At 36.1% G+C, this 26,199-nt stretch overlaps 1 protein-coding gene across 2 annotated transcripts in view; it reads left to right on the top strand.

Annotated features, from left to right (window-relative positions):
• The window catches only part of CAND1 (cullin associated and neddylation dissociated 1), a 41,271-nt gene that overhangs the window by 8,763 nt on the left and 6,309 nt on the right, over window positions 1-26,199 (top strand). For both annotated transcript variants that reach the window (XM_070619681.1, XM_070619683.1), the window contains exons 2-11: window positions 1,673-1,816; window positions 10,797-10,951; window positions 12,762-12,885; window positions 14,691-14,947; window positions 15,032-15,137; window positions 16,213-16,358; window positions 19,836-20,128; window positions 21,677-21,818; window positions 22,169-23,662; window positions 24,404-24,499. In XM_070619681.1, coding sequence (XP_070475782.1) covers window positions 1,673-1,816; window positions 10,797-10,951; window positions 12,762-12,885; window positions 14,691-14,947; window positions 15,032-15,137; window positions 16,213-16,358; window positions 19,836-20,128; window positions 21,677-21,818; window positions 22,169-23,662; window positions 24,404-24,499 — 2,957 coding nt within the window. The remainder of the gene's footprint in view (window positions 1-1,672; window positions 1,817-10,796; window positions 10,952-12,761; window positions 12,886-14,690; window positions 14,948-15,031; window positions 15,138-16,212; window positions 16,359-19,835; window positions 20,129-21,676; window positions 21,819-22,168; window positions 23,663-24,403; window positions 24,500-26,199) is intronic.

Consider the following 26,199-nt stretch of genomic DNA (forward strand, 5'->3'; position numbering starts at 1 on the left):
ATTGGCACCAGATGTTAGCTCTGGTGCCAATCTTTAAATTAAAAAAAAGAATATAAGCTGTGAGGTCAGGAACCAAGGTTGGTTTATCTTCTATCCGTCCTTTGCTCATAGTCCAGCCTTTGTAGAATAATAGGCAGTGAATAAATAAATGGTAAATAAAGGAATGAATCTGTGTACCAGTAGAATCCCTTCAGAACCATAAAACAACCTTTTACATTGAGATTGTCTGCTTTTTTACTTCAATTCTGGATGACTGTGTTTTCTCTTCAACTAGATGGTTAGCCTTTCAGAGGTCCTACCTACTGTGGTGATTTCATGGATTTTCTCTGTGTTAAGATACTTATAATGATTGTGTGTAGAAGTGCCTGCATTAGTGTGCTATTCAGTTTTTCTTTTTTTACTTTCCATAATATTGTGTGGTTTTAATTCGTTTTGTCATCATATAAAATGGGAAGGGGCTTCCAATTAGGAGAACTATGTGCATTTAAAAAAATGTACAATTAATTTACCTTGTGTTATTCCAGTTTGGACATAAGTTTTTCTTTATAAGCAGCTTTTGCAAAGCTTGCTAAGAATTGTGCTTGCATATCGTTTAAAACTTTGTCAAATCAGCATTAAGTGAACATACTAGTTACTGGAATTATCCTTAAGATTACCTTATAAGCACTGAATTGCTAAATTACTAAGTTGTTTTGCCACTCCTTACCACATAGCTTATTGCCTGGCTATCTGCACAGTTATTTATCATTTCAGCTCCAATAGTTGTTTTTTTAATTGACTTAAACATGGATTTTGGCATTTCTGTGTGTAACATAAAATAATAAATTTTTACTCAAACTGGATCTGGTTCAAATAAAAGGAAAAGGCATTAAGTAGTTGTTATTTCAGTTAGATTATTTCAGTAGGAGGAGGTGAGCCAAGAATTATGAGAAAAATGCATTTAAACAGGTTTTGGGGCTTTATTTCGTTGTGATTATCTAATATTTTGAGAATTACTTTTAAAATAATGAATTGTCTGGTGAGGTATGTGAGGAAAAACTCTGAGTCTATTTACCTTATTTTTATCTCCTGTTAACCCTTTCATTAAAAGCTGAGATGAGACAGTTAATCATTCTGGGTTTTTTGTGAGGCTGTTCAGTCTTAAACCTTCCTTTGGCTGTGGTTCTTAAGGGGAGGGGGCTCAGTGTCAAGTGGAACAGCTTTCTAAAATCACCTTTTCATCATTTTGAAAATACCTCTCATACCTGGTGGTGGGAGTTGGGGGTGGAGGTGAGAATTTGTATTTTGGATATTTTCCATTAATTTCTGATATATGACCGGCAATCCAGCAAACACAATATTACACAGGAAACTATTCTTAATGTTCATAGTTAAAGGCTTCCTAGATATAATTCAAATCTTGTGCAGAGAAAAAGTAAAGAGGAGCTTTTATCCCCCTAAAAGCAGTGATACAATTAATTAGAATGAAAGAGCACTCCCTGTAGATCCTGTCAGTAAATTTGAAATCAAGACTAACCTGGGGAAGACAGTTAGGGGTAATGAAACCTTATTTAAAAGAGTGTATCAGGACTTAGATAGATAGATAGGAATGACGGCATTGGATTTGGAAGCTGTAATCTTTTTAATTAATGCTTAATCTTCAATTATTGACAAATTGAAATTTTTTTGATAGGTTTATGGCTACAAATGATTTGATGACGGAACTTCAGAAAGATTCCATCAAGTTGGATGATGATAGTGAAAGGAAAGTAGTGAAAATGATTTTGAAGTTACTGGAAGATAAAAATGGAGAGGTACAGAATTTAGCTGTCAAATGGTAAGTTGTTTTTTCCTTGCTTCTCACCCCTTCCACTCCTGTTAAAAAACTCAGTGTAATAATTGGTAAATTATCCTAGGCTTGTACTATGTCTTTCTGGAGTTTTTCTTTAGAATTTGTAGGTGATTGATGAATGCTTAGTGTTTGTATTTGGTACATATGATACATTTCCTTATAGTTTCTCTGTTGACTAAACGTAGCTTTCATTTAATTCTTATGAAGTACATGTAGGAAACTCCAGAAAAAGTGATTCTCTCGTTTGTTTAACCTGCTGTTTTAGCTGGGTTAAAGGACCTGCCTGCCTCTATTCATCTCTGTATTCCAAGGAGGGGGTCAAAATATAAGAACCAATAATCAAGGAAAGTAAAAAATAATAAGACCTAATGAAGAATAGATAGGAGCAGTTAAAACCGTGGTTAACACAAATCAACACTGATGATATAATAGTTAAAAAGGATCTTTCCTACAAATCGTGGAAATTCCAGTTGTCCTTGTGTGTACAATGCAGTAGGTGCATCTTGTTAGGCATGATATTGACTGTTGGACTCTTATTCTTAGTAATAAAGTACAGAATTTGAGTTCTCAGTAAATTCTATTGACGTATCTATTTAAATTATGCATACCACATTTGAGAAAGCCTTAACAATTTACGTAGTAAGTTATTTGTAAGTATAACCTTCAGTGTCATATAAAAATTAAATTATAGAATTTTATGTGATACGTTAATTCAAATAAAGCATTGTCTCATTACTCCTTTATTGGATTTTTTAATAAAGGCTTTATATTTGTTTTAGGCTAAGCTTTTACATACCTGCTGTAAAAGCAAGCAAAAACGTGAGAAATCATTGGTCAGTATAGAATTTATAGATGTACAGGACAACTTTGTTTAACTTGGGACATTTGCAAATTTAAAATAAAATGGGTCTTCAGAAAATGGTAAGTTGCAGAATAATGCAAATGAATCTATAATTTTAATTATTTTTCATTTTTTAATTCTTTCGTTTGCCCTGTGTTTAGTAAACAAGATTAAGTTTTGTTCAAAATACATGGCAAACATTTACCAGCCTTTAATAATGATAATGATATGATGTATCATTATCATAATAATGATAATGTAGTCTTTGTCCCAGTTTGAGAGTTGAGAGGTGCATTGGTCGTAATCACTTGAGTATGAATCTTTACTCATTAGGAACCTGAGCTTTTGATTTTTTGATGATCTTTTATGCTTATAATTAACTGGTTGGGGGAAGAAATGACATATATTAAAGAAAATTAAAAAGGAATTAAGATATAAGCAAAAGTAATATATTAGGAGTTGAAATCCAAGAGCTAATTCTTGGAGGAGGGAAAATCCTGACAGATAGATGAATTACTAAGTAGCCTTATCAGGAAATTGGGAAAGTTGTCGAAGAACTCATCACCCAAAAGAAACTCAGGCTCAGAAATCTTTTACATGAGTCTTCGAAACTTCGAAGAACAGACAGTTCTAGTACGGATACTTCTATTGCTAATCTGGTACATAAAGCATGAAAACCTTTCAGTCTTTTATGTAAACTGAATACTGATAACAAATCCTGACTAAAGAGAACACCAAAAAAGAAAACTACAGACCAGTTTCATTTTAAATGTTCAAGATAAAATCCAGCAGTGTGTTAAGTGTAACACACCATGACCAAGTGTGCTTCATCCTGAGAACATAAGGGCAGTTCAGTGTTATGTGCTTCATTAATATGTTCATTTCATCATGTTAATAGATCAGAGGAAGAAAAAACTATCTGGTTATTTGTCAAGGTGCTGATAAGATTCCGCATTGATGCTTGATTTAAAAAAAAAATTAAAAAACCTCAACACTTAGGCTACTTAGTATAGTCTAGAGTGAAATACCTTCCAAAAGCCAGCATCATCCTTAATGTGTCATTAGAGTGAAGAAAAGGCCAGGGATACTTTATCTAACTGGAGAGAATTCATCACCTATTTCAAGTAAAACATTTAATAACACGGAATTGGTAGGATGTTTTTTAACATTAAAAGTACACAAACATGCACATTTATACCTCAGCCCAAAAGCCAATAAATTACCAGATACCTTTGCGCTAACATCAGGAACAAGGCAAAGATGTGTGTCTATCTCCACTGTGTTTCTTTTGAAAGTGTTAGCCACTGTAAGACAAGTGGGGAAAAATTAGATGCATGAGAATTTGAAAAGTCTACATGGGAAAAATCAAGTTAATCAAGAAAAAAATTTAATGTAGACAAGAATTCAGTGAATTAATAGGATATAAAAGTAAATAACAAAAAATCAGTCGCTTTCAAATAGGCAAATAATAACCAAGTGGAAGATATCATGGAAGCAAATGTTCATTTGTTCCAGCAACAGAAAGACAAAATGCCTAGAAATAAACTTAACAAGAAATGTTACAGTGGTGACCTTGATTGAGGGTGTTGTATGGTATAAGGTAAGGTTACAGTTTTATCTTTTTCAAAACTTATAGAAGGAAAACTTTAAAATACTCTTGACTGATAAAAATGTACTTGGAAACAAATGTACTTGGAACAAATGGAAAGACATCCCATGTCCTTGGATAAGATAATGTAACCAGGTTGTCGGTTCTCTTCAGGTTAATTTAATGCTAATTGTAAAAATCAGTAAGTTTTTTCCCCAAGCTAGAAAATTGACTCCAAGGTACATTTTGGTGGGAGGAAGAAGCGGGGCAGGGTGTTTGCCAAAGATAGCCAAGAAAGTCCTGAAAAATTAAAACAATTGCTGGAGTTGGAGGGGTGTTGGTTAGCCCTACTATAGAAACATACTATGATGTTTCTCTACTCAAAGCAGTGAGGTCATGAGGTCTTAATAGAGCAGTGGAGTAAAATGGAGTGGAAAGTACACGATGAAGGTGGCACCACTGGAGACAAGTTGGACCTTTTTTCCAAAAGATTGAATAACCGTTTGAAAAAGATAAAATTGTATCTTTACCTCACATACAACACCGCTACTGAAGGTCACTGTTGTTTTGTTCACCTTAAATTGGTTTTGCCTTTTCTAGAACTTCAGAGAAATGGAATCATACAGTATGTGCTCTTTTGTGTCTGTTTTTTTTTTTCGCTCGCCTAACATCTGTGAGATTCATCAGTGTTGGGTATATTAGTATTTCATGATACCACATGAATAGCCCATTGATACCACAGTCTGTTTATACATTTAATTTCTTTCTAGGGTTTGGCTATTCTGAATAAAGATACAGTGAATATTCTTGTATGAGTTTATTTTAGGACATGTGTCTGTCTTTATTATGGATAAAAACCTAAGAATGAAATTGCTGTTGTCCATTTAGATTTTTAAGAAACTGCCAAATTCCTACCTAAACTATTTGTACCATTTTACATGAAAGTACCAGTTGCTTCATATTTTCACCAACACTTGGTTGTATCACTCTTTAATTTTAGCTGTTCCAGTACGTGTACAGGTGTGGTTTTAATTTACATTTCTCTGATGACTAATGATGTCCAGTGCTGTTTCGTATATTTATTGACCGTTTATTTTTTTGGACTTTTCCCAATTTTTAAAATTGTGTTTGTCTTTTTATTATCAAATTGTAGGAGTTGTTCTTGTATTCTGTATATAGGTCCTTTGACAGAGAATGTTTTGTAAATATTTCCTCCCAATTCGATGAGCTTAAGTTTTTTAGTTTTAAATTTAGTTTAGTTTGATTTAATGTATAAGTTAATTTCAATGTTTCTTTTATGGTTATTGCTTTCTGTGTCCTAAGAAATCTTTGTTTAGCTTATGTTGCAAAGATTTTTCTCCTGTGTTTTCTTCTAAAACCCTATAGTTTCAGCTTTTACTTTAGCCCTGTGATCTATCTTGAATTAATTTTTGTGAAGTAGGAATTGAGTTCATTTTTATTTCCATGTGAATATCCAATTGTTGAAGCACCATTTATTGAAAACACTTCCTTTCCCTACTGAATTGCATTGGCATCTTTGTCACAAATCAATTAACTATAAAAGTGTGGGTCTGTTTCTAGTCTCTGTTCTGTCCCACTGATTTGTCTATTCTAATGCCAGTACAACACTACTTTATTAGCCTAGCTCAGGCTTTTTCAGCCTTGGGCACTGTTGACTTTTTGGGCCAGATCATTCTTTGTTGTGAGGAGTTATCCTGTGTATTCTGTGTGTTCTAGGATGTTTAGCAGGGTTTTGGCTATTACCTACTGTTTGCCAGAAGCATTCCTTCCTCACCTAGTAGTGACAGCCAAAAATGTCTCAAGACATTGCCAAATGTCTGTTGAACTGTAAAAATCGCCCTTGGTTGAGAAACGCCGGTGTAGATCTGTACAGGTCTCAAGTAAGGTAGTGTAAGTTCTCTAGCTTCATTCTTCCTTTCCCAGGAGTTTTGATTTTTTAAGTTCTTTGTATCTCCATGTTAATTTCAGACAGTTTGTCAATTTCTATTTTTAAAAAACTAAACTTGCTCTAATTTGAGGATTCTGTTGAAGCTGTAGAAATATTTGAAGATAATCAACATCTTAACAATACTGAATCTTTTTTTTTTTTTTTAAAGATTTTATTTTTTCCTTTTTCTCCCCAAAGCCTCCCGGTACATAGTTGTGTATTCTTCATTGTGGGTTCCTCTAGTTGTGGCATGTGGGACGCTGCCTCAGCGTGGTCTGACGAGCAGTGCCTTGTCCGTGCCCAGGATTCGAACCGACGAAACACTGGGCCGCCTGCAGCGGAGCGCGTGAACTTAACCACTTGGCCACGGGGCCAGCCCCTGCAATACTGAATCTTTTAACTATGAACCATAGTATCTCATAGTTACTTATTAGTTACGGTAGTTTTTCTTGATTCCTCAAGATTTTCTACCCAAATAATCTTCATCAGTGAGTATCCCCTTTCAATCCTGATTTTGGTGATTTGTGTTTTCTGTCTCTTTCCCTCAATTCATCTAATTTAAGCACTTACCAACTTTAATCTTATCAAAGAACTGAGTTTAGGGTTAATTTTCTCTGTTGCCTATTTTATTGATTTCTTTTATTATTTCTTCTACTCACTTTCTTCCCTTCTAATTCTTAAAATTGTCTAGAAGCAATTTTCAAATATTCGGAGGTTATCTGGATTTTTGTTTTTATTTTTACTGGTTTCTAATTTAATTGCATTATGGTCAGAGAACAATACTGTTAAGATTTCAGGGTGTGTTTGGGTTTGTTTAGTCTACTTATTGAGATGTGTTTTATGGTTCAGCGTACGGTAGGCCCTGGTGAACGTTCCGTGCACGCTGGAGAGAAAGCGTGTTCTGCAGTAGTTGGCGATAATGTTTTATGAGTGTCAGCTCAGGGGATTTGATAGTGTTGTTCAGATTTGTATCCTTTGTGATGTTTTTCTTTTGTTGATACTAAATACTGAGAGAGGGGTGTTAAAATTCCCAACTGTAATTGTCCATTTATCTGATTTTCTCTTTAATTTTAATGCCAGTTTTTGCTTCATGTATTTTCAAGCTGTGTGACCAGGTGCCCGCATATTTATAATTGTGTCTTCCTGATGGTCGACCTTTTTCCCCCAAAGACTCTATTTTTCCTTTTTCTCCCCAAAGCCCCCTGGATACATAGTTGTATATTTTTAGTTGTGGGTCCTTCTAATTGTGGCATGTAGGATGCCGCCTCAGCATGGCCTGATGAGTGGTGCCATGTCCACACCCAGGATCCGACCCAGCGAAACCCTGGGCCGCCGCAGCGGAGCGCAGATTTAACTGCTCAGCCACTAGGCCGCCCCCTGATGGTTGACCTTTTGATGAGTATAAAATGTTTCCTTTAAGCACACCTTATCTTGAAATACATTTTCTCTTATCTTAATATAACCAGCATTTTTAAGATTAGTGTTTGCATGTGTATTTTTCTTCTTCTATCGCTTTAATATGTTTATTTTTAAGTTGTGTGTCTGTAGACAGCAGATCATTAGGCCTTGCTTTTTTCTTTTGTTTGGTTTCATAATTTCTGCCGTTTAGGAGTGTTTATTTAGTCCATTGACATTTATTGTAAATATTGATCTGGTTGGATTTAGGTGTGCCCTTTTGCTTCTTGTTTTCTATTTGTTTATTTTGTTGTTGTTGTGGTTTTTATTGTTGGTTTTTTCTCTTCCTTCTTTGGGGTTAATCAGATATTTTATAGCACCAGTTCTCAGAGTTTAATCCAGGGTCCCCAGGGGCAGTCTGTAACCCTGAAAGTGTCAGAACTATCCTGTGAATACTACTAAGGTGTTATTTTCCCTGACTCTCATTTTCTCATAAGTGCTCAGTAGAAGTTTCCAGGGGCCACATGACATATGATGCCACAACACATCAAATGCAAAAGCAGATGTGAGAATCTGGTGGTTTTCTTTTAAGCCAAAACATTAACTTGTAAAAATGTAGAAACAGTGGTGTTTTTTTTTACTTCTTTTTTTGGGAGAATTTAGTTGTTTTCCTTAAAAATGTTATTATTTATGTTAACATGTAATGGGTTTATTGTTGTTACTTTTAATTTTTAATATGGTAAACTTTGACAGATACAACTGCAAAAAATAAAGTTCTTTGGGGTCTCTGTTGATTTTTAAAGTGTTGGAAGAGTTCCTGAAACCAAAAAGTTGGGAATCACTGTTTTATAATGTTTCATTTTGATTTCCTTTGACTTTTTTAGATATATCTCTTTACATTATTTTTTTAAATTGTCACTTTAGGCCAGGGATTATAAATTGCATCTTAAATTTATCACAGTCTGCTAAGAAAGAGTTAATATTTTGCCATTTGATATAAATTATGTAAATCTTACAGTAACATTTTTCCATTTGCCTCCTTCCTGTCTTTGTGCTATTGTAGCTTTTTTTATATTTGTATGTGTATTTTCATAATACAGTAATACTTTGAAGAAAAAATGTACGGTCTTTTAAATATAGTCTTTTATGTATACACACATTTACCATTTCTGGTGATCTTTGTTCCTTTCTGTAAATCTGAGTTACGTCCGGTTTAATTTTCCTCTAGCCTGAAGAACTTCCTTTGACAATTCTTGTAGTATATGTCTGGTGGAGATACATTCTCAGTTTTTGTCTGGAATAGTCTTTAATTTGTCTTCATTTTTAAAAGGTAATTTCACTGAAATTCTAGGTAGAAATTTTTTCCCCATCTGCTTTTAGTTCCATCATTCTCTGGCATTGAAATTGTTGTTTTCTAAAATGCAGTTTTAGAGATTTTACGGTTGTTACCTCTGGGAGGGTTAGTCCAACAAAGCTGTTTTGCCGTTACTGGAATCTAGAACTCTTTAAATTTATTTTTGAAATCCTTTTCATTTTCACTCCCAATTTTCATCGTTTCCCATTACGTCTCTCTGCATATATGCCTTTTCTCTGTTGTCACTGCCATCATTTTGGATTGGGTATTCTTGGATTTCTCCAACTTCTCTGTTTTCTTGCTTTCTCCTCTTAATTCTCTCTAAATTGCACTGCCTACTACTTCGCTTGTTAAGCGGTTAGTCAGCAGTTATTTTTTAAGAACCTATATATGAAGCATTGATCTGAGCATTTATCAAATTAAACTATCTTTATCCTTCACTTATGCTTGAGAAAATGCATTGGCTCCCATTTTACATCACATTTAGATTTCGTTGGCCTGACTTCAGAGGTTCTCCTCAATGTCCCCGGCGCCTCCTTGCCAGCATTTTCACCTGCCTTTGGTGTCAGTCAGCTCTTTGCACTTCTCATTTCTTTCACTGTGCATTCCACTCATTCTGGTCTCTGATCTTTCCATTTGAAATGCTCTCCTTTTCTGACTGTATCCCGTCAAAACCCAGTACCTAAAAATCTGTTTCTTAGGTGCAATCTCCTGTCCTGTAAATACTAACATTGAATATAAAAGTTAAAAACAAAAAAAGGGAGAGTAGTGAATGCTTTCAATTCACTTCCAGAGTATTTCTCTGATTCCTTACCTCACCAACCAGATGGTAAATATTTGGGAATAGGGGCCATACTTTTGTAATTCAGTACAGCCTTGAATACAGTGCCTCCTCAGTGAATATTTGTGCACTAAACATTACCTTCTGTGTGCTGAATTCTGTGAGAAGGGCTTTTCTCTATCCTCAACCAGTGGACGTACATGCAAACCTATAATAACAATATAAAATAACTAATATGAAAGGCAAATGCAAGGCTTTGGGACCACAGAGGAGTGCTGACTTGTTTGCTTTTTGCCACCAATTACTTTACACTTTTAAAATTCAAAAAAATAAGAGGACTATAAATTCTTTGGTTCATGAGATGGAGTTGGTGATAGATGATAAGAAGGGTCAGAGTTGGCAAAGTGTGTATTGGATGGAACTTCCATTGCAGGTAATCCGTAGAATTTTTGTTAGAAGCAGACTCCTTAACTAACCTGATTATTATTAAAAAAATGTTTTGTGGCCCTGGCCCCATGGCCCATTGGTTAAGTTGGCTCACCTTGCTTTGCCGGCCCAGAGTTCACCAGTTTGCATCTTGGCTGTGGACCTACATAATTCTCATGAAGCCATGCTGTGGCAGCATCCCACATAGAAGAACTAGAATGACCTATAACTAGGATATACAACTACGTACTGGGGCTTTGGGGAGGGAAAAAAAACAAAAGAGGAAGGTCGGCAACAGATGTTAGCTCAGGGCCAATCTTCCTCACCAAAAAAAAAAAAAGCACGTACTTAAAAAAAAGTTTTGTATATTTGAAAGGGGAAGGTGGAAAGCATCTTAAGTTTCCTTACACTATGATGGAAATCAGTGGGAAAAAAATTGGAAACCAATTGCAAGGAGCTTATCAATCAAGAATTTCTTTCATCCTCTTACTCATATACCGTTTATGACACAGGTGTAGTGTGTTTACTTTGTGTTGACAGTTGCTAGGCAGAAAAGTTAATGTTTCTATTTGTCTATTTTTCTGTTTGTGTTTATGTTGATTTAAAAATGTTTTTTCTTCTTTATATTACAGTCTTGGCCCTTTAGTGAGTAAAGTGAAAGAATATCAAGTAGAGACAATTGTAGATACCCTCTGCACTAACATGCTTTCTGATAAAGAACAACTGCGAGATATTTCAAGTATTGGCCTTAAAACAGTCATTGGAGAGCTTCCCCCGGCGTCCAGTGGTAAGCGAGAGTGCCTGGTCTCCCTCTCCCTTCATAGGGAGCTGTTTCTCTTCCACGCTGTTTTCCTCCTGGCCAGGGAGTGGGGAGGTGTCTATTCTGAAAGATCTCGTGAACATCCCTTTGGACATTAAGGGGAAAAAAGTCTGGAGTCTTATTTTTGCTTAATTATAAATTGAATTTTCAGTTTTAAATGGATATTATATTGATTGAATTTAAGTATAACAGGAATACCAGTTCTGAAGGATTTTTATGTTGGAGCAAGATTTTATATTGTCGTATGTGCTGTGACTACAGAATAGAGTTGTGCCAGTGTATGCAGTGAGGGGAAAGATAGCCAGAATCATGAGCTATTTCTGATTAGCTCTCTATTGTCAGTATTAATTTTGCTTTGCATTAGAATTTATGATGTAAAATTTAACACAGTTAAGGCAGTTGTGAAATAAATAGTTCATTTTACTAGTGTCTTTAATTAAGTTTGAGCCTTTTACAGCTACTTGGTAATTTAAAAAATTTAAACAATTGATGAATCTGTCAGTTAATTAGCTTTTGGCCTCTGACAGAAATGTTTAGAAAATGTAAGTTATCGAATTAGTCTTGACTACTAAGTGTTGGCTAAAATCAGCAGGCTAAAAGCTATTGTCTCATCTGCAAATGAGGTGAAATTATCGTCTTCCTGTTTCATGGAAAGATGTAGTGGTGATAATTTAGTCTGGGTATGTAGTTTTCACTCATTTACTTAATAAATATTTATTAATCATTCACTATGCTAGCTATCATGCCAGATGCTTCATGTGCATTATTTTACTTAGTTTGAACAGCCATATGGGAAGTCTGAATAGTCCTGGTTTGTTGATGAGGGAACCGAAATTCAGGGAGTTGAGGTTAGTTCACCCAAACTTTGGATTACCTGGTTGGGTGAAGATTCAGATCCATTATCTTTTAATCCAAGGCTGATGCTTTTCCCACTGTATCATACCAGTGTTACTTTACCCTTATTAATTGTTATTTCAGTAAAATATCTCACCAACTCTGTTGGTTATTTGTAATTATATTATGTTTGTTTATATTATTATAAATTATATTATTGTAATTATGTTGTTTGTAATTATATTAGCTATGTTGCTATTTTCCTTAGTTTTTTTCTCAGTGAAACATGTTTTTAGCTATTTCTGGTTCTAACAAGAATTCTGTTAACCATTCAGATTTTCACTTTCACAGTTTCTTGTTCCTTTTCTTTCTCTTACTTGTCAGTAATGACAAGGACTTTAAAATAAAATAGTAATAGCCTTGATTTATGAGCCCTTTGGAACAGCGTTTCTACTTTATAGTGAAGTTATGGAATCTTTGAATTGGAAAGGATATTTTTAGAGATTGCAGCTTTTTTTTTTTTTGAAGAAGCCAAGTTAATTGTTGGAGCTCAGAATATATTTGGTTTTTAATTCACTGAAATGTAAAAGTCTAGGTTACTAGTAAAAAGGACTCAGATGGAGAGAAATACCATTGCTGCTTTCCAGTCTGGAGGTGCAAGCACTATAGCTGCCCCTGGCTCTAGCCAGCGCTCATGCTAGTGCATAGAGATGCTTGTGTCTTCCCTGTGTCTGCAGCTGTGATCTCTAATTCTTGTTAATGTCTAATAAGTTATGGTATTGAGAAACAACCTGTTTTGGAATACGTATTTTTCTGACATGGATCTCTTGAGTCAGTCTCATAATCAAGTTTGGAGTTGTTGACTGTTTGGTGACTAGCATGAATGTAAGGTGGAATGCAGCACACTTGCCTTGAAACTGTCATTGGTTTCTTACTCATGCAGGCTCTGCCTTAGCTGCTAATGTGTGTAAAAAGATCACTGGGCGTCTCACCAGTGCAATAGCAAAACAGGAAGACGTCTCTGTTCAGCTGGAAGCCCTGGATATTATGGCTGATATGTTGAGCAGGTAAACATGCGTATCACTTATAATACAAGTATTATGGGCAATTATTAAAAATCTCCCTGGTAAATATAAGGAAAGTTGGTCTAAAATTATTCATGTTTAAATCGTGACTGTTTTACAAATGTGTGTGGTTAGGGGCAAGGGGAGAAATAAAATAATAATATTTATCATGTAATATTGCATATAGCAAGCATGTTTTTTGTAGTTTTTGAAAAATAATGAAATTTGCCATTTAAATATTTGTGATTTAAATAGCACAGTTTTTATGTCTTTTGGCTTTTCTTTTGCTGAGGAAGATTTGCCCTGACCTAAAATCTGTGCCAGTCTTCCTCTTTTAGTATGTGGGCTGCCAGCACAGCATGGCTGGTAGCAGGGTGGTATAGGTCTTTGCCTGGGAACTGAATGTGGGCTATCAAAGCAGAGCGTGCTGAACTAAGCCAGTAGGCCACTGGGGCTGGCCCCTGGTTTTTATGTTTGGTTTAACTCTTATTTTCTTGAATATGATGATCTACTTAGATACGGAGATGTGCCAGTAGGAGTAACAAATTTTCCAGTTAAAATAATGCTGGTAAACTGTAGCAGCCTGTTTATACTGCGTGTTTCGGGGAAGGAAGCAGCTTGGCTTTATATATTTGTCACTTTTCTACTTCTCTGGAAGTCAAACTTGGAAAGATAGAAAGATCTAAGCAAATCCTAGGTAAAAATACCTTAGAAGACCCGTTGATTTCAGTTTATCCCTGATTCTCATAATAATACATCATCATTATTGGTGTGTTTCATGTAGTTAATTCACTTTAACTTGAAAATAATCAAGTGCCTTCATGTGCATATTTAGAGTCAAGTGAGGAGCTATCCTCCTGGCCCACAAAGAGCTTTTACTTTACTAGAGGAGATAAGAACACAAATGGCTATAATGTAAGGCAGAATGGGACAAAATACTAACTGGAAGTATAGTGTGTTTTGAGGTTGAAAATGGAAGGATCCAAGGAAGTTTGTTACGGGAAGAGTGGCGTTTGAATTTAGTTTGGAAGAATGGGTAGGGCACAGATGGACTTGCCCAGGCATAGGCTGTATCAACATAAGTAGTCTTGGAGTTGGGAAACATTGTCTTCTAGTTTTCCAGAACATAGAATGAATGGAAAAGTTGTAGGAAATCGTTCTGATAGAGTGGGGTCATGGTGAGGAGGGCGAGGAATTTATACTTAATTGGTAAGTGGTGAGAATTCAGTTGGACTCTTCGTCCTGTGTGTGACCTGACCGCTAGCACTGTCCTGGCACAGAGATGTCTGACTGCTGTTGCCTCAGTGAAGCGCACTTGTGAAATGATTTGGAAGAGCGGGTTGGACCAGCATGATCAATGAAACTTAGTCTATAGATGTGTAGAGGAAAGACAGTAGGCGGGGGGGTCATAAGATGTGGAGATTTTAAGTGTCGTGAACCCCCAGAAAGCTGTAGTAGAGAAAAAGCTATCGATAGAGATCTGGGGAGGGGAAAAGTGACGTTGGCATGCTTTTTTTATTTTTGATATACTCCCAAGTTTGTTGGTTGGATATCCTATAAATCGGGTTATAAGTTTAGATTCCAGAAGGTAGTTTAGGGATACAACTTGCAAAACTTCATTCGCTTGGCTCAAGTTTTCAGTTGCCTTGGTAGAGATAGTAAGAATTTAGTTTTCCTTTCATTCTGAATTTGGTTTAGTGTCATCTAAATTTTTACTCTTTGAATACATTGAAATGAGAGGCCAGAATTTCATTGGTGCTCAGATATCTTCAATTTATTGTTGTTTTCTTTTTTTATTTTATTTTAAGGCAAGGAGGACTTCTTGTTAATTTCCATCCTTCAATTCTGACCTGTCTACTCCCCCAGTTGACCAGCCCTAGACTTGCAGTGAGGAAAAGAACCATTATTGCTCTTGGCCATCTGGTTATGAGCTGTGGAAATATAGTTTTTGTAGATCTTATTGAACATCTCTTGTCAGAGTTGTCCAAAAATGATTCCATGTCAACAACAAGAACCTACATACAATGTATTGCTGCTATTAGTAGGCAAGCTGGTCATAGAATAGGTAAGAAATGTTTAAATATTTTAAAGTTTTCTTCAATTTAAAACAATTAATGAATGTTTTTAAGAACCAGTATGCTTTTCTTAGGTGAATACCTTGAGAAGATTATTCCTTTGGTGGTAAAATTTTGTAATGTAGATGATGATGAATTGAGAGAGTACTGCATTCAAGCCTTTGAATCATTTGTGAGAAGGTAAGGTTTTAACACATCTGTTTTTCAAATAAAAATTTTCCTTAAGAATAGAATAATAATTAAGATCTACATTAGGTAGGTGACGAGAAATGGGTTGTTTTACTAATGGTGGCTAGGATTGAGTTTTGGATTTCAGATGTGTTTTAATTAAATTCTTGTTAAGCAACAACTGATAGCCAATATGATATTTGAAGTGAATATTATCTTATATTTTAAAATACGGTCCTTACATTTTTCTTGAAATGTTTCCTGCTCATTGTTAGGACTTTATTTAAAGAACTTGGCAAAGGTATTTCATGTCTTTTCACCAGTTTTTGACGTCTGTCACATCCATTTTTCTAGGGCAGTGATTTTCAATTTGGAAACCTTGGTAATAGTTAAAACTGTGCATTTATGGCTTTAAATAACAGACTTTTGTCTTTGGCTAGAATTGGCAGTGTCGTAGCACTATGTCTGGAGACTTCACTGTTTATCTGCAGTGATCCCTTGCCACCCGTGGTTTAGAGGAGTAGCTTTATAGTCATATCAGCTTGTTTAAAATCAGAAATTATGGGATTCCTTTATGTCCTTTTAATTGAGAAGCAAATCTTTCCTTTATTGTTGGGCATGTATATGTTCTGTCTTCTCGGCACATAGCTAGAAGACCAAGACTAGATGAGTGTGCACTGGCATTGTCACAGATAACCTTCGTGGCTGAAGACCATGCTTATCTGGGCTTGGTCTTCTAGTCAGAAATTGAGAAGATAGAGCATGTACAGATTTCTCTCTGCACTGCCCCACGTTAACTGTAACATACCATTTGTTGTTAGACTCATCCTGACTTCAGAGATGTTAGAATGTGGGGGGGAAGGTTCATCTTAAAATTAAGTAGTTTGAAAAATAAATTTTTTAAAACATGAAGCCACTAGGAGAGAAAGATGAAGGGTCCTTGGTGTTGAAAGGCTGGGGACCACTTCCTGTGCTGTGTTAAAGGGAAGGAAAAAAATCTGATAATAAACCAAAATGTGGCTGATACTGAATCAAGGAGTACAGTTATTCAAGACAGCTTTTGATTTTTTTTTTTTTTGTTCTTCAGATGTCCTAAGGAAGTATATCCTCATGTTTCTACCATTATAAATATTTGTCTTAAATATCTTACCTATGATCCAAATTATAATTATGATGATGAAGATGAAGATGAAAATGCCATGGATGCAGATGGTGGTGATGATGATGACCAAGGTATTTCAAATTAAATGGAAGGAATTTGTTAAATTTTCCTGAAGAACCCAGTGGTATAGACGGAGATGGTTCTTACCCCAAATTGCACTGTTTGGTTTTTTGTTTGTTTGTTTTGTTTATAATAGTAAAATGGAAATGACCTCAGTATTCAACAGTAGCAAGTTATTAAATAAATTATGGGGCATCCATGTATTGAATTGTTACGCAACATTTTCAAAATCATGTTCTAGAAAAATATTTCTTAAAGCAGTAAGTTGAGTGAAAAAGTGGGTAGCAAAAATTACTGTGTCCCGGTTTTTAAAAAATATACAGGGAAAAACTTGAAGATTTTTCTCTTGGCTAGCATGTTTGTAAGTGATTTTTGTTCTTTATTCTAAAGATTTTTTATAAAGCGTTTTTATAAGGAGGGGTCATAATGAATGTTATTTTAAAAAGTGTACCTATAGATACACATTCAGAGCAGTTTGGTTTTATATATATTTAACTTTCATGAAAAATCCTAAATATTATTGGAGGCTCCGTTTAGCTTCTGTGAGTAATCTAACTCTGTCTGAGGCTTCTGAGACCACTGTCAGCGTGCTGTGATTCGTGGTGTTTACTCTGGAAAGGGGCAGCGATTCAGGGTGTAGGACTGTAGTTGTTTTTGCTGGTGTCAAAGGATCGTAATAGAGGCGTTTAAATGGGCAAGTTACTAGGTATGTAGGTTGGTGGATTTCCGATTATTTTTATAGTACTTTTTAGTTTGATTCTTTGAATTTGTGTAATGACTTTCCTCTAAAGTCTATGTCATCCATCTTTTAAAAAACAAAACAAAAACAACTACAAAGAAACCTCTCTTGACCCCATATTGTATGCTAGCAGCTACCACCCAGTGTCTCTCCTCTACAACAGAACTCCTGCAAAGAACGCTCTCCAGTTGCTCCTCGTCTTCTCTCCTGAATCGGGTCTTCCACTGATGGACAAGATCGCCAGTGACCTCCGTGTTTGACTCTGCCTGTCGTCAGTCTCCGCACATTTCTTATGTAACTTCCAGGCTACCACTCTCTCTTGGGTTTAGTCCTGTCTTGTGATTACTCCTTCTCGGCCTCCACGCTGGTTCCACTTCATCACCCTGACCACTACACTTTGGAGATTCCAGGCCTACTCCTTCAACTTCTCTGTTACACTGTTATATTCTTGTTGATTCTCCTAGTCTCCTGACGTTAATACCAGTGTGCTGAAACCCCAAATTTTATCTTTACCCCAGATCTTTCCTGTGAATTCCAGGTTCATATATGCGACGCTCAATTGATTTGCTGCTTAGATATCTAAAATATCTTCTCTCCACCTTTCCCCCATCTCCTGCCTAACCTGTTTCTTTAGCCTTTTCCATCTCAGAATGGCACCTCCATTCTTCCTAGTTTCTCAGGCCAAACAGGTTGAGGTTATGCCTGATGACACACTCTCACACACCTCCTAATCCAGTCCCCCATCTCAGGGTTTTCCCCTACTTCATCCTCTTATTGCCCTTTTCAGCATTTTGATTTTCTTCATTACACTTAATCACTTTCTGACATAATTATTTTTCCACCTACTAGGTTATAGGCTTCATGAAGGCGGAGATTTTAATTTTAGTCTTTTTATTGCCTGCTTTTTCGTAGTGCCTAGGACAGTGCTTGACACACAGTAGGGATTCAGTAAATATGTTGCATTAGTGAAGGGAAACCTTAGCTTATAACAGGAATATCCTTTGGAAAAAGCATTAACAGTATATGTTCCAGGTGTTGATTGTTGGTTTTTAGTGTGCTAAGTACTTAGGTTGAATACAAATCAAGTCCTTCAGCTGCTTTATCGGTTACATGGATTATACCTAATAATTATCTTTCTGCCATAGTATTGGAGTAACTTAGGAAATCAACCTAATTTCAGTGGTTAGGATATTTGTTAAATTTTTTATAACCTTTTTTTCAATAAAGTATATTTCTGGAAAGTAACTCCCGTAGCTGGGTTGCCATGGGAAAAAGTTCATTTATTTATTTGCTCTTAAATAGTCTATTTTATTTTGATAGGACCTTGTAATTTTTATTCCAGTAGCTACTGGTGAATAAATTAGATGCTTTGGGTTTAGCAGTATTTGGTTGGGTTTTCTTATAATGTGCTAAGTGGAATTAAGTAAACCTTTTGGAGATTGGAAAATTTGATTGTATATCCTAGGATTTTCTAAAGTATAGCTGGCTACTTTAGCAGTCACTAAGCTAATTGGAATATAATCCAGTGTAGAAATGACATCTTTTTTCCTTCGCTGAGGAATCATTTCAATGCTATGGTCTTACTTAAGAATGACAAAATTATTCTTAGATAATTTTAGAGTGTCCTGAGAACTGCTAATATTTTTGCCGTCCTCCTGACTTCATGTTACCCAGCTGATTCAGCTTCATGGTATTAGAAGGAAATAATTTTCAGAGAGTATATACACACACAGGTTATCAACTCTACATAAGTGAGATGGAATTGTTAATGACTGTGCTTGGAATATTGTTTTAATGTTTAACAGGACTTTGGAGAAGATGGCGCTCTGTTGTTATGTGGGCAGAATTTTCTTGTTGTAATTGGGAAAGTAGAGTTTCTTTATACTACATTAAGACAATGTAATACCTTTTTCTGCTGAGAAAGGTTCACCCTGAGCTAACATCTATTGCCAATCTTCCTCTTTTTGCTTGAGGAAGATTCACCCTGAGCTAGCTTTTGTGCCAGTCTTCCTCTATTTTTGTATGTGGGTCACCCCCACAGCATGGCTGCTTACAAGTGGTCTAGATCTGGGCCTGGCAACCGAACGCATGCTGCCGAATCTGAGTGCACCGAACTTAACCAGTAGGCCACAGGGCTGGCCTCAAACAATGCAATATCTTGAAAGGTTGAGCATGTGCATATTTGTTCCTAATAGCCCATCGGCAAATTTAGTGAAAAACCTTGTAGTCACCAAGAAAGTAGATTTCAGGATTCTTTTTCCTCCCAGAAAGGTAGTTCTACAACACATCCTGGGACTGAAAACCATTCTTTTTATCACATCATCTATAGCCACAAATCGGTTTCATAGTTTATCTTAACTCTCCGATTGTGTAATTTTCCTAGTGTCAATGAACTTCTATTCATATTGTTTAAAAGGCTGGGACATTTATGATTTTACAAATATTTTTGTTCTAAAGAAGTTTTATGTGTTAATTAATGATTTTAAAGGGTTAATAAGCAGCTCATTACCCACAATAAATGAGAAAATGTTTGACAAAAACAGTCATGATCATTTTTCTGTAGAGGTTAATTTATGTGTAAATTTACATAAGTACACTGCATCTGTTTGAGTTCTGGGTCTTTTTAAGCTTATCTACTGCTGTGTATGTTAGTGGAAAGTTAGAAAACTGCCTTAGTTGTGAATGTCAGTTCACTTCCTATGTTGAATGATAAACTTGATAGCCTGTTAACATTAAAACTTCTCTTTAGGGAGTGATGATGAATACAGTGACGACGATGACATGAGTTGGAAAGTGAGACGTGCAGCTGCTAAGTGCTTGGATGCTGTAGTTAGCACAAGGCATGAAATGCTTCCAGAATTCTACAAGACCGTCTCTCCTGCACTGATATCCAGATTTAAAGAACGAGAAGAGAACGTAAAGGCAGATGTTTTTCATGCATACCTTTCTCTTTTGAAGCAAACTCGTCCTGTGCAAAGTTGGCTGTGTGACCCTGATGCAATGGAACAAGGAGAAACACCTTTAACAATGCTTCAGAGTCAGGTCGGTGTCATGCAAGTAAATGTGATCTTTTAAAATTGTGTTTTTATATGTAAATGTGAGTGCCAGAACATCTTTAGAGAAACAGAGTTCTGTGATATGTTTGTATAGTAGTTTATGTATGTTCATATTACATTACTTGTAACTAGTTTACTCTGAATGAAGTTTTCTTTTTACTGGATAAACAGTATTAAAATAATTTTAAGATTCAGTAAAGTAATCTTTATCCCTGGTACCAATGGAGAAGTCTTAGAGCTATGGAGTCAGACTATTTGTGTTCATAGCTGGCTTAGCTCTTAATTTAGTTGTGTGATCTTGGACAGGTTATTTAGTCATTTTATGAAACCTCCGTTTTTTCATTTGTAATAAAGGTTAACTTAGAACTGTCTACCCAAGGTAGTGAGAGATGAGATGATCTGTGTAAGCATTTAATGTAGTGGCTACTACATAGAAAGTACTTAGATATGCTGGCTCTTATTATGAAAAAAATGCATATTTTTCACTTTAGGACATCTTTTCTTAGATCTTAAACAGAGCTATATACCTCCCATTTAGTGAATATTTAGTACATGCCAGGAATTTTTCTGTCTCATGTGTAATTCCTACAGCAGCCCCATGGTGTACATATTTGTCCATTTTTATAGATGACACAAGAGGTGTTGAGAGGGACTAAACAGCTAAACCAGAGGAGGAGATGTACATAGCACATCTATCTTGTTTTCGAGTAGTACAAATGAGAAAAATTTGTGGTGAACTTAAAGGGGAACTTTGAATGTTAATTGTAGAAAGCAATGAGGTAAAGTGTATGGAGGACTGAAGCAACCGAGTAAGTGTATAGCAGTCAGGTCAAATCAGGAAATTATGATGATGGTGTGAGGAATTAGATAGGTGTTTTCTTTTGTCTCTAGTTCTCAGATCGTTGTTTGATATGGTGTGTGTCTGTATCCTGGCATCCATAAAATTTATTAGTAAATACCCTATTTTAGTTTTACCAACTAACAAAGCATTAGAAAGTTTTGAGACATCTGTCCTTGGATCATACCCCTGCTGCTTGTAGCTACATTTGAAGTTGGGTTTATTTCATTGTAACAGCAAACTAAAAACAGAAACAAAGACCTATTTAATGGTTTCTTTTCCATAGTTTGTCTTTTTTTCCTTTAATGCTTATCTGTGCTATTTTTGTTGAAAATGCCATTTATAAATTATGCTCGTAAAATTTTGATTGAAAGTTATTTTATTATTTGGTTAAATTTCTGTTTAGTCCTTTGTAATTAAAAATTAATCAGGGAATACTATTTTGTTGCTCTGTAGAAAGCTAATGATAGCTTTTCTCTGTTTTCTTATTTATCAGTATGAAGCAAATACACTTACAAGAGAACATATGTAATAGATGCAACAGAATGTGTATCTAACAATCTTGTTAGTGGTTGGCAGATAGAAGAGTTAGAAATTTAACAAAAAAAGATATTTTCCTGTCCCCTGTAATTGGTGTTAAGTGTACTGAGGAAATACCAGTAGCTGAACCAGCTAATGAGTGTGTGATAATTACAGGTTCCCAACATTGTTAAAGCTCTGCACAAACAGATGAAAGAAAAAAGTGTGAAGACTCGACAGTGCTGTTTTAACATGTTAACTGAACTGGTAAATGTGTTACCTGGGGCCCTAACACAACATGTTCCTGTGCTTGTACCAGGTATGAAAGAAATGGTAAATCACTTTCAGGTCTTAGTATAGACTTCATTAAGACTTAGATAAGCTTAAATAATTGTTTCCTTTAAAAGGAAAATTTGTGACAACTTAATTTGCACATGAACTAACTCTGAGGGAACCATCTTAAACACCTAAAGTTAGAAATTTGCAAGTATAAAGTTCAAAATCTTAACCTAAAATTTGGCTCTAATATTTATCATAGGCTGTAGAATTTCTACTACTTTGAAGATAATGTGATGAATTGGAAACATTAGCAATATTTTAGGGATTAGTTTCTGATTTTTCTTTCATAAAACTATACATAAAATTACTGGATTTTTGTTGGCTTTTTAGGAATCATTTTCTCACTGAATGATAAATCAAGCTCATCAAATTTGAAGATTGATGCTCTGTCGTGTCTCTACGTAATCCTCTGTAACCACTCTCCTCAAGTCTTCCATCTTCATGTCCAGGCTTTGGTCCCTCCAGTGGTGGCTTGTGTTGGAGACCCATTTTACAAGATTACGTCTGAAGCACTTCTTGTTACTCAACAGCTTGTGAAAGTCATTCGTCCTTTAGATCAGCCTTCCTCATTTGATGCCACTCCTTACATCAAAGATTTGTTTACCTGTACCATTAAGAGGTTAAAAGCAGCTGACATTGATCAGGAAGTCAAGGAAAGGGCTATTTCCTGTATGGGACAAATTATTTGCAACCTTGGAGACAATTTGGGTTCTGACTTGCCTAATACACTTCAGATTTTCTTGGAGAGACTGAAGAATGAAATTACCCGGTTAACTACAGTGAAGGCATTGACACTCATTGCTGGGTCACCTTTGAAGATAGATTTGAGGCCTGTCCTGGGAGAAGGGGTTCCCATCCTTGCTTCATTTCTCAGGAAAAACCAGAGAGCTTTGAAATTGGGCACCCTTTCTGCCCTAGATATTCTAATTAAAAACTATAGTGACAGCTTGACAGCTGCCATGATTGATGCAGTTCTAGATGAGCTCCCCCCTCTTATCAGCGAAAGTGATATGCATGTTTCACAGATGGCTATCAGTTTTCTCACCACACTCGCAAAAGTGTATCCCTCCTCCCTGTCAAAGATAAGTGGATCCATTCTCAATGAACTTATTGGACTTGTGAGATCCCCCTTATTGCAGGGAGGAGCTCTTAGCGCCATGCTGGACTTTTTCCAAGCTCTGGTTGTTACTGGAACAAATAATCTAGGATACATGGATTTGTTGCGCATGCTAACTGGTCCAGTTTATTCCCAGAGCACAGCTCTTACTCACAAGCAGTCTTATTATTCCATTGCCAAATGTGTAGCTGCCCTTACTCGAGCATGCCCTAAAGAAGGACCGGCTGTAGTGGGGCAGTTTATTCAAGATGTCAAGAACTCAAGGTCTACAGATTCCATTCGTCTCTTAGCTCTGCTTTCTCTTGGAGAAGTTGGGCATCATATTGACTTAAGTGGGCAGCTGGAACTGAAATCTGTGATATTAGAAGCCTTCTCATCTCCTAGTGAAGAAGTCAAATCAGCCGCGTCCTATGCGTTAGGCAGCATTAGTGTGGGCAACCTTCCTGAATATCTGCCGTTTGTCTTACAAGAAATAACCAGTCAACCCAAAAGGCAGTATCTTCTGCTTCATTCCTTGAAGGAAATTATTAGCTCTGCATCAGTGGTGGGCCTTAAACCATATGTTGAAAACATCTGGGCCTTACTGCTAAAGCATTGTGAGTGTGCAGAAGAAGGAACCAGAAATGTTGTTGCTGAATGTCTAGGCAAGCTCACTCTGATTGATCCCGAAACCCTCCTTCCACGGCTTAAGGGGTACTTGATATCAGGTGGGTAGCTAGATTTTCTTGTTTTATTAGCAGTGGGTTGGTTGCCTTGAAAGATGCCTAGTGAGGAAGTTAAAACATTTTTGTATCTTGTTACATGTGGAAGCTGTTGCCTTATGTTATGATATGGAGCCGTATTCAGATGCCATTTTGTGTTCAAAAGGATAAAGAGGGTAATTAGATATGGTTAAATAAATATGTTCTAGTTCCTAGTGTTTATTATATTTTAATGTTACTCTCTTGACTTAAAATGTGGAAAAGGTGTCTCTTGAATAATATATCCTGAGGAGCTTGCCTATTACTATAAATTATAACACTAAAATTGGTGAACTTAATTCAAATGAAAGATCCTAGTAGTGTCAACCCCATTAGGCCAACTAGAAGGTAATAATAGCCACTCATTCTTGGAAATTGCTTTCTTTTTTACTAAAAAATTTGAAGATCTTATGAGCTGTTTATGGATTTAAGTAGTTCCCTTTTGTGAGGGCTAGTTCCTCCATTACTGCCGTCCCAGGCCTCCTCCTTCCCAGAAGAAGTTGTTTCTTTTGAAATCTGTTGGGAGTATGTTTCATGAGTTGAGTAAACTTTGCTCCATTAGTATCGTGAGAGCAATAAGAAATCCTCCTCTTGACCGAAGAGAATTTTAAAGAATTAAAGACACTGATATTATTTCAAGTGGAATGAAACTGATAAAGATGTCCATGGATTTTAGTGGACTTCGACTTACAATTTATTTTCAATTAGGCTCATCATATGCCCGAAGCTCCGTGGTTACAGCTGTGAAGTTTACTATTTCCGATCATCCACAGCCTATTGATCCACTGCTAAAGAACTGCATAGGTAAGTGGAAACAAAAATACACATACTGATTAACTATTTAATAGTTAATTGTCAAACACTCATTTCAGTAACTAAAGATATCACCAAGGAGCTACAGTGCTTTTAAGGGTCTGGTAATTGTTTCATTAAAGAGATAATTGATAATATATGATCTCATATACTTATATTCTGTCATCCCATAGTTTGAAATTATGAGATAATTTTGCAAGTAACACTAAGATGTCTTTAGAGTCAACTAGTCATTTGATAATCATATTTTGGGATGACCTGAAAAAAACTAATCGATAAAGGAAAAAGATATTTGATCTGTTTGACCAGTCTGAAGTTTTCTCCCTGATATAAATGAGTCTCACTTGAGCTGTTAGGGCCCCAATTTTCAGTTTTTAACTTGTAACCCTCCAGCTCCCAAGGGGCTCTCTGGAGACTTCCATATGTAAGGTGGAAACAACCTAAGAGTGAAAAAGATAGAGTAGGGTAGAGCTAATTCCCAGAAGAACTACGAGGAGATACCCCAGAAAGACTAGAGCTGTCTCTCTTTTTGTGAAGACAAGAATTAACCTTTAAGATGATGATGATGATGATGATGATTTTTTGTTTGATGAGGAACGTTGGCCCTGAGCTTACATCTGTTACCAGTCTTCCTCTTTTTGCTTGTGGAAGATTGTTGCTGAGCTAATGTCTGTGCCAGTCTTCCTCCGTTTTATGTGGGATACTGCCACAGTGTGGCTTGATGAGTGGCCCTAGGTCCACACCTGGGGTCCGAACCTGCAAGCCCTGGGCTGCCGAAGTGGAGTACATGAACTTAACGACTACACCACTGGGCCAGCCCCTAGGATTATTTTTCATGATGTTACAGTTTCCATTTGTTTTCATCATCAGTTTTCCTAGAGTTGGTAGTAGCTTCAGAACTCGGTTTGATGCTTTCTTGAGGACAGAAGAAAGGGGATAAAGGGATATGGCAGAGAAGCATTGCAGTTTCATGCCATTCTGCAGGGCCAGAAAGGGAAAGAACATAATTTAAAAGAACTACAGAAAGGGATTATCAGTTCATGGTAAGGGGGACACAGGCATAAATGGGTGCTATTGCTGGGACCTAGAAATAATTCAAAGAAAGTCTCTGTCAGAAGATTCTTGCCTTTGTTCCCATCACCTGTTTTTTGCTTCGATGTATTAGTTCACATTTTTGATTTTGTACAAGATAGGACAAAGGAAGAGACCTGTGCCACGTCTCTAGAGTCATCTTTCCAGGTTGACAGCAGTCAACCAGTGTCCCTTGTTGGTATAGTTATTTAGTCAGATGATGATCATTCTAATTGACTGATGATCTAGTTCAGTATTATTTGTGACTATATGAACATCAGAACAACCTAGGAAGCTTTTTAAAAATTGAAACTCCTAGATCAAGGAGTTGGGCACCACTGATCCTAGTCCATGTCACCATTTGTCCATAATAATAGCAATGTTTTACATGCTCTACTGAAAGTAGATACATACTTTGATTATTGTTCTAATCTATTCTAATCTATCATTTTAGTAATTCTAAACAAACGAGTAAAGAGGTTTAGTCTGGTAGATTTAAATTCTTTTTTTTCTTTTTTGGCTGAGGAGTATTCACCTTGAGCTAACACCTGCCACCAGTCGTCGTCTTTTTTTTCTTTTGCTTGAGGAAGATTTGCCCTGAGCTAACATCTGTGCCAGTC

This window comes from Equus przewalskii, chromosome 5, assembly GCF_037783145.1.
Source record: "Equus przewalskii isolate Varuska chromosome 5, EquPr2, whole genome shotgun sequence".
NCBI lineage: Eukaryota > Metazoa > Chordata > Mammalia > Perissodactyla > Equidae > Equus > Equus przewalskii.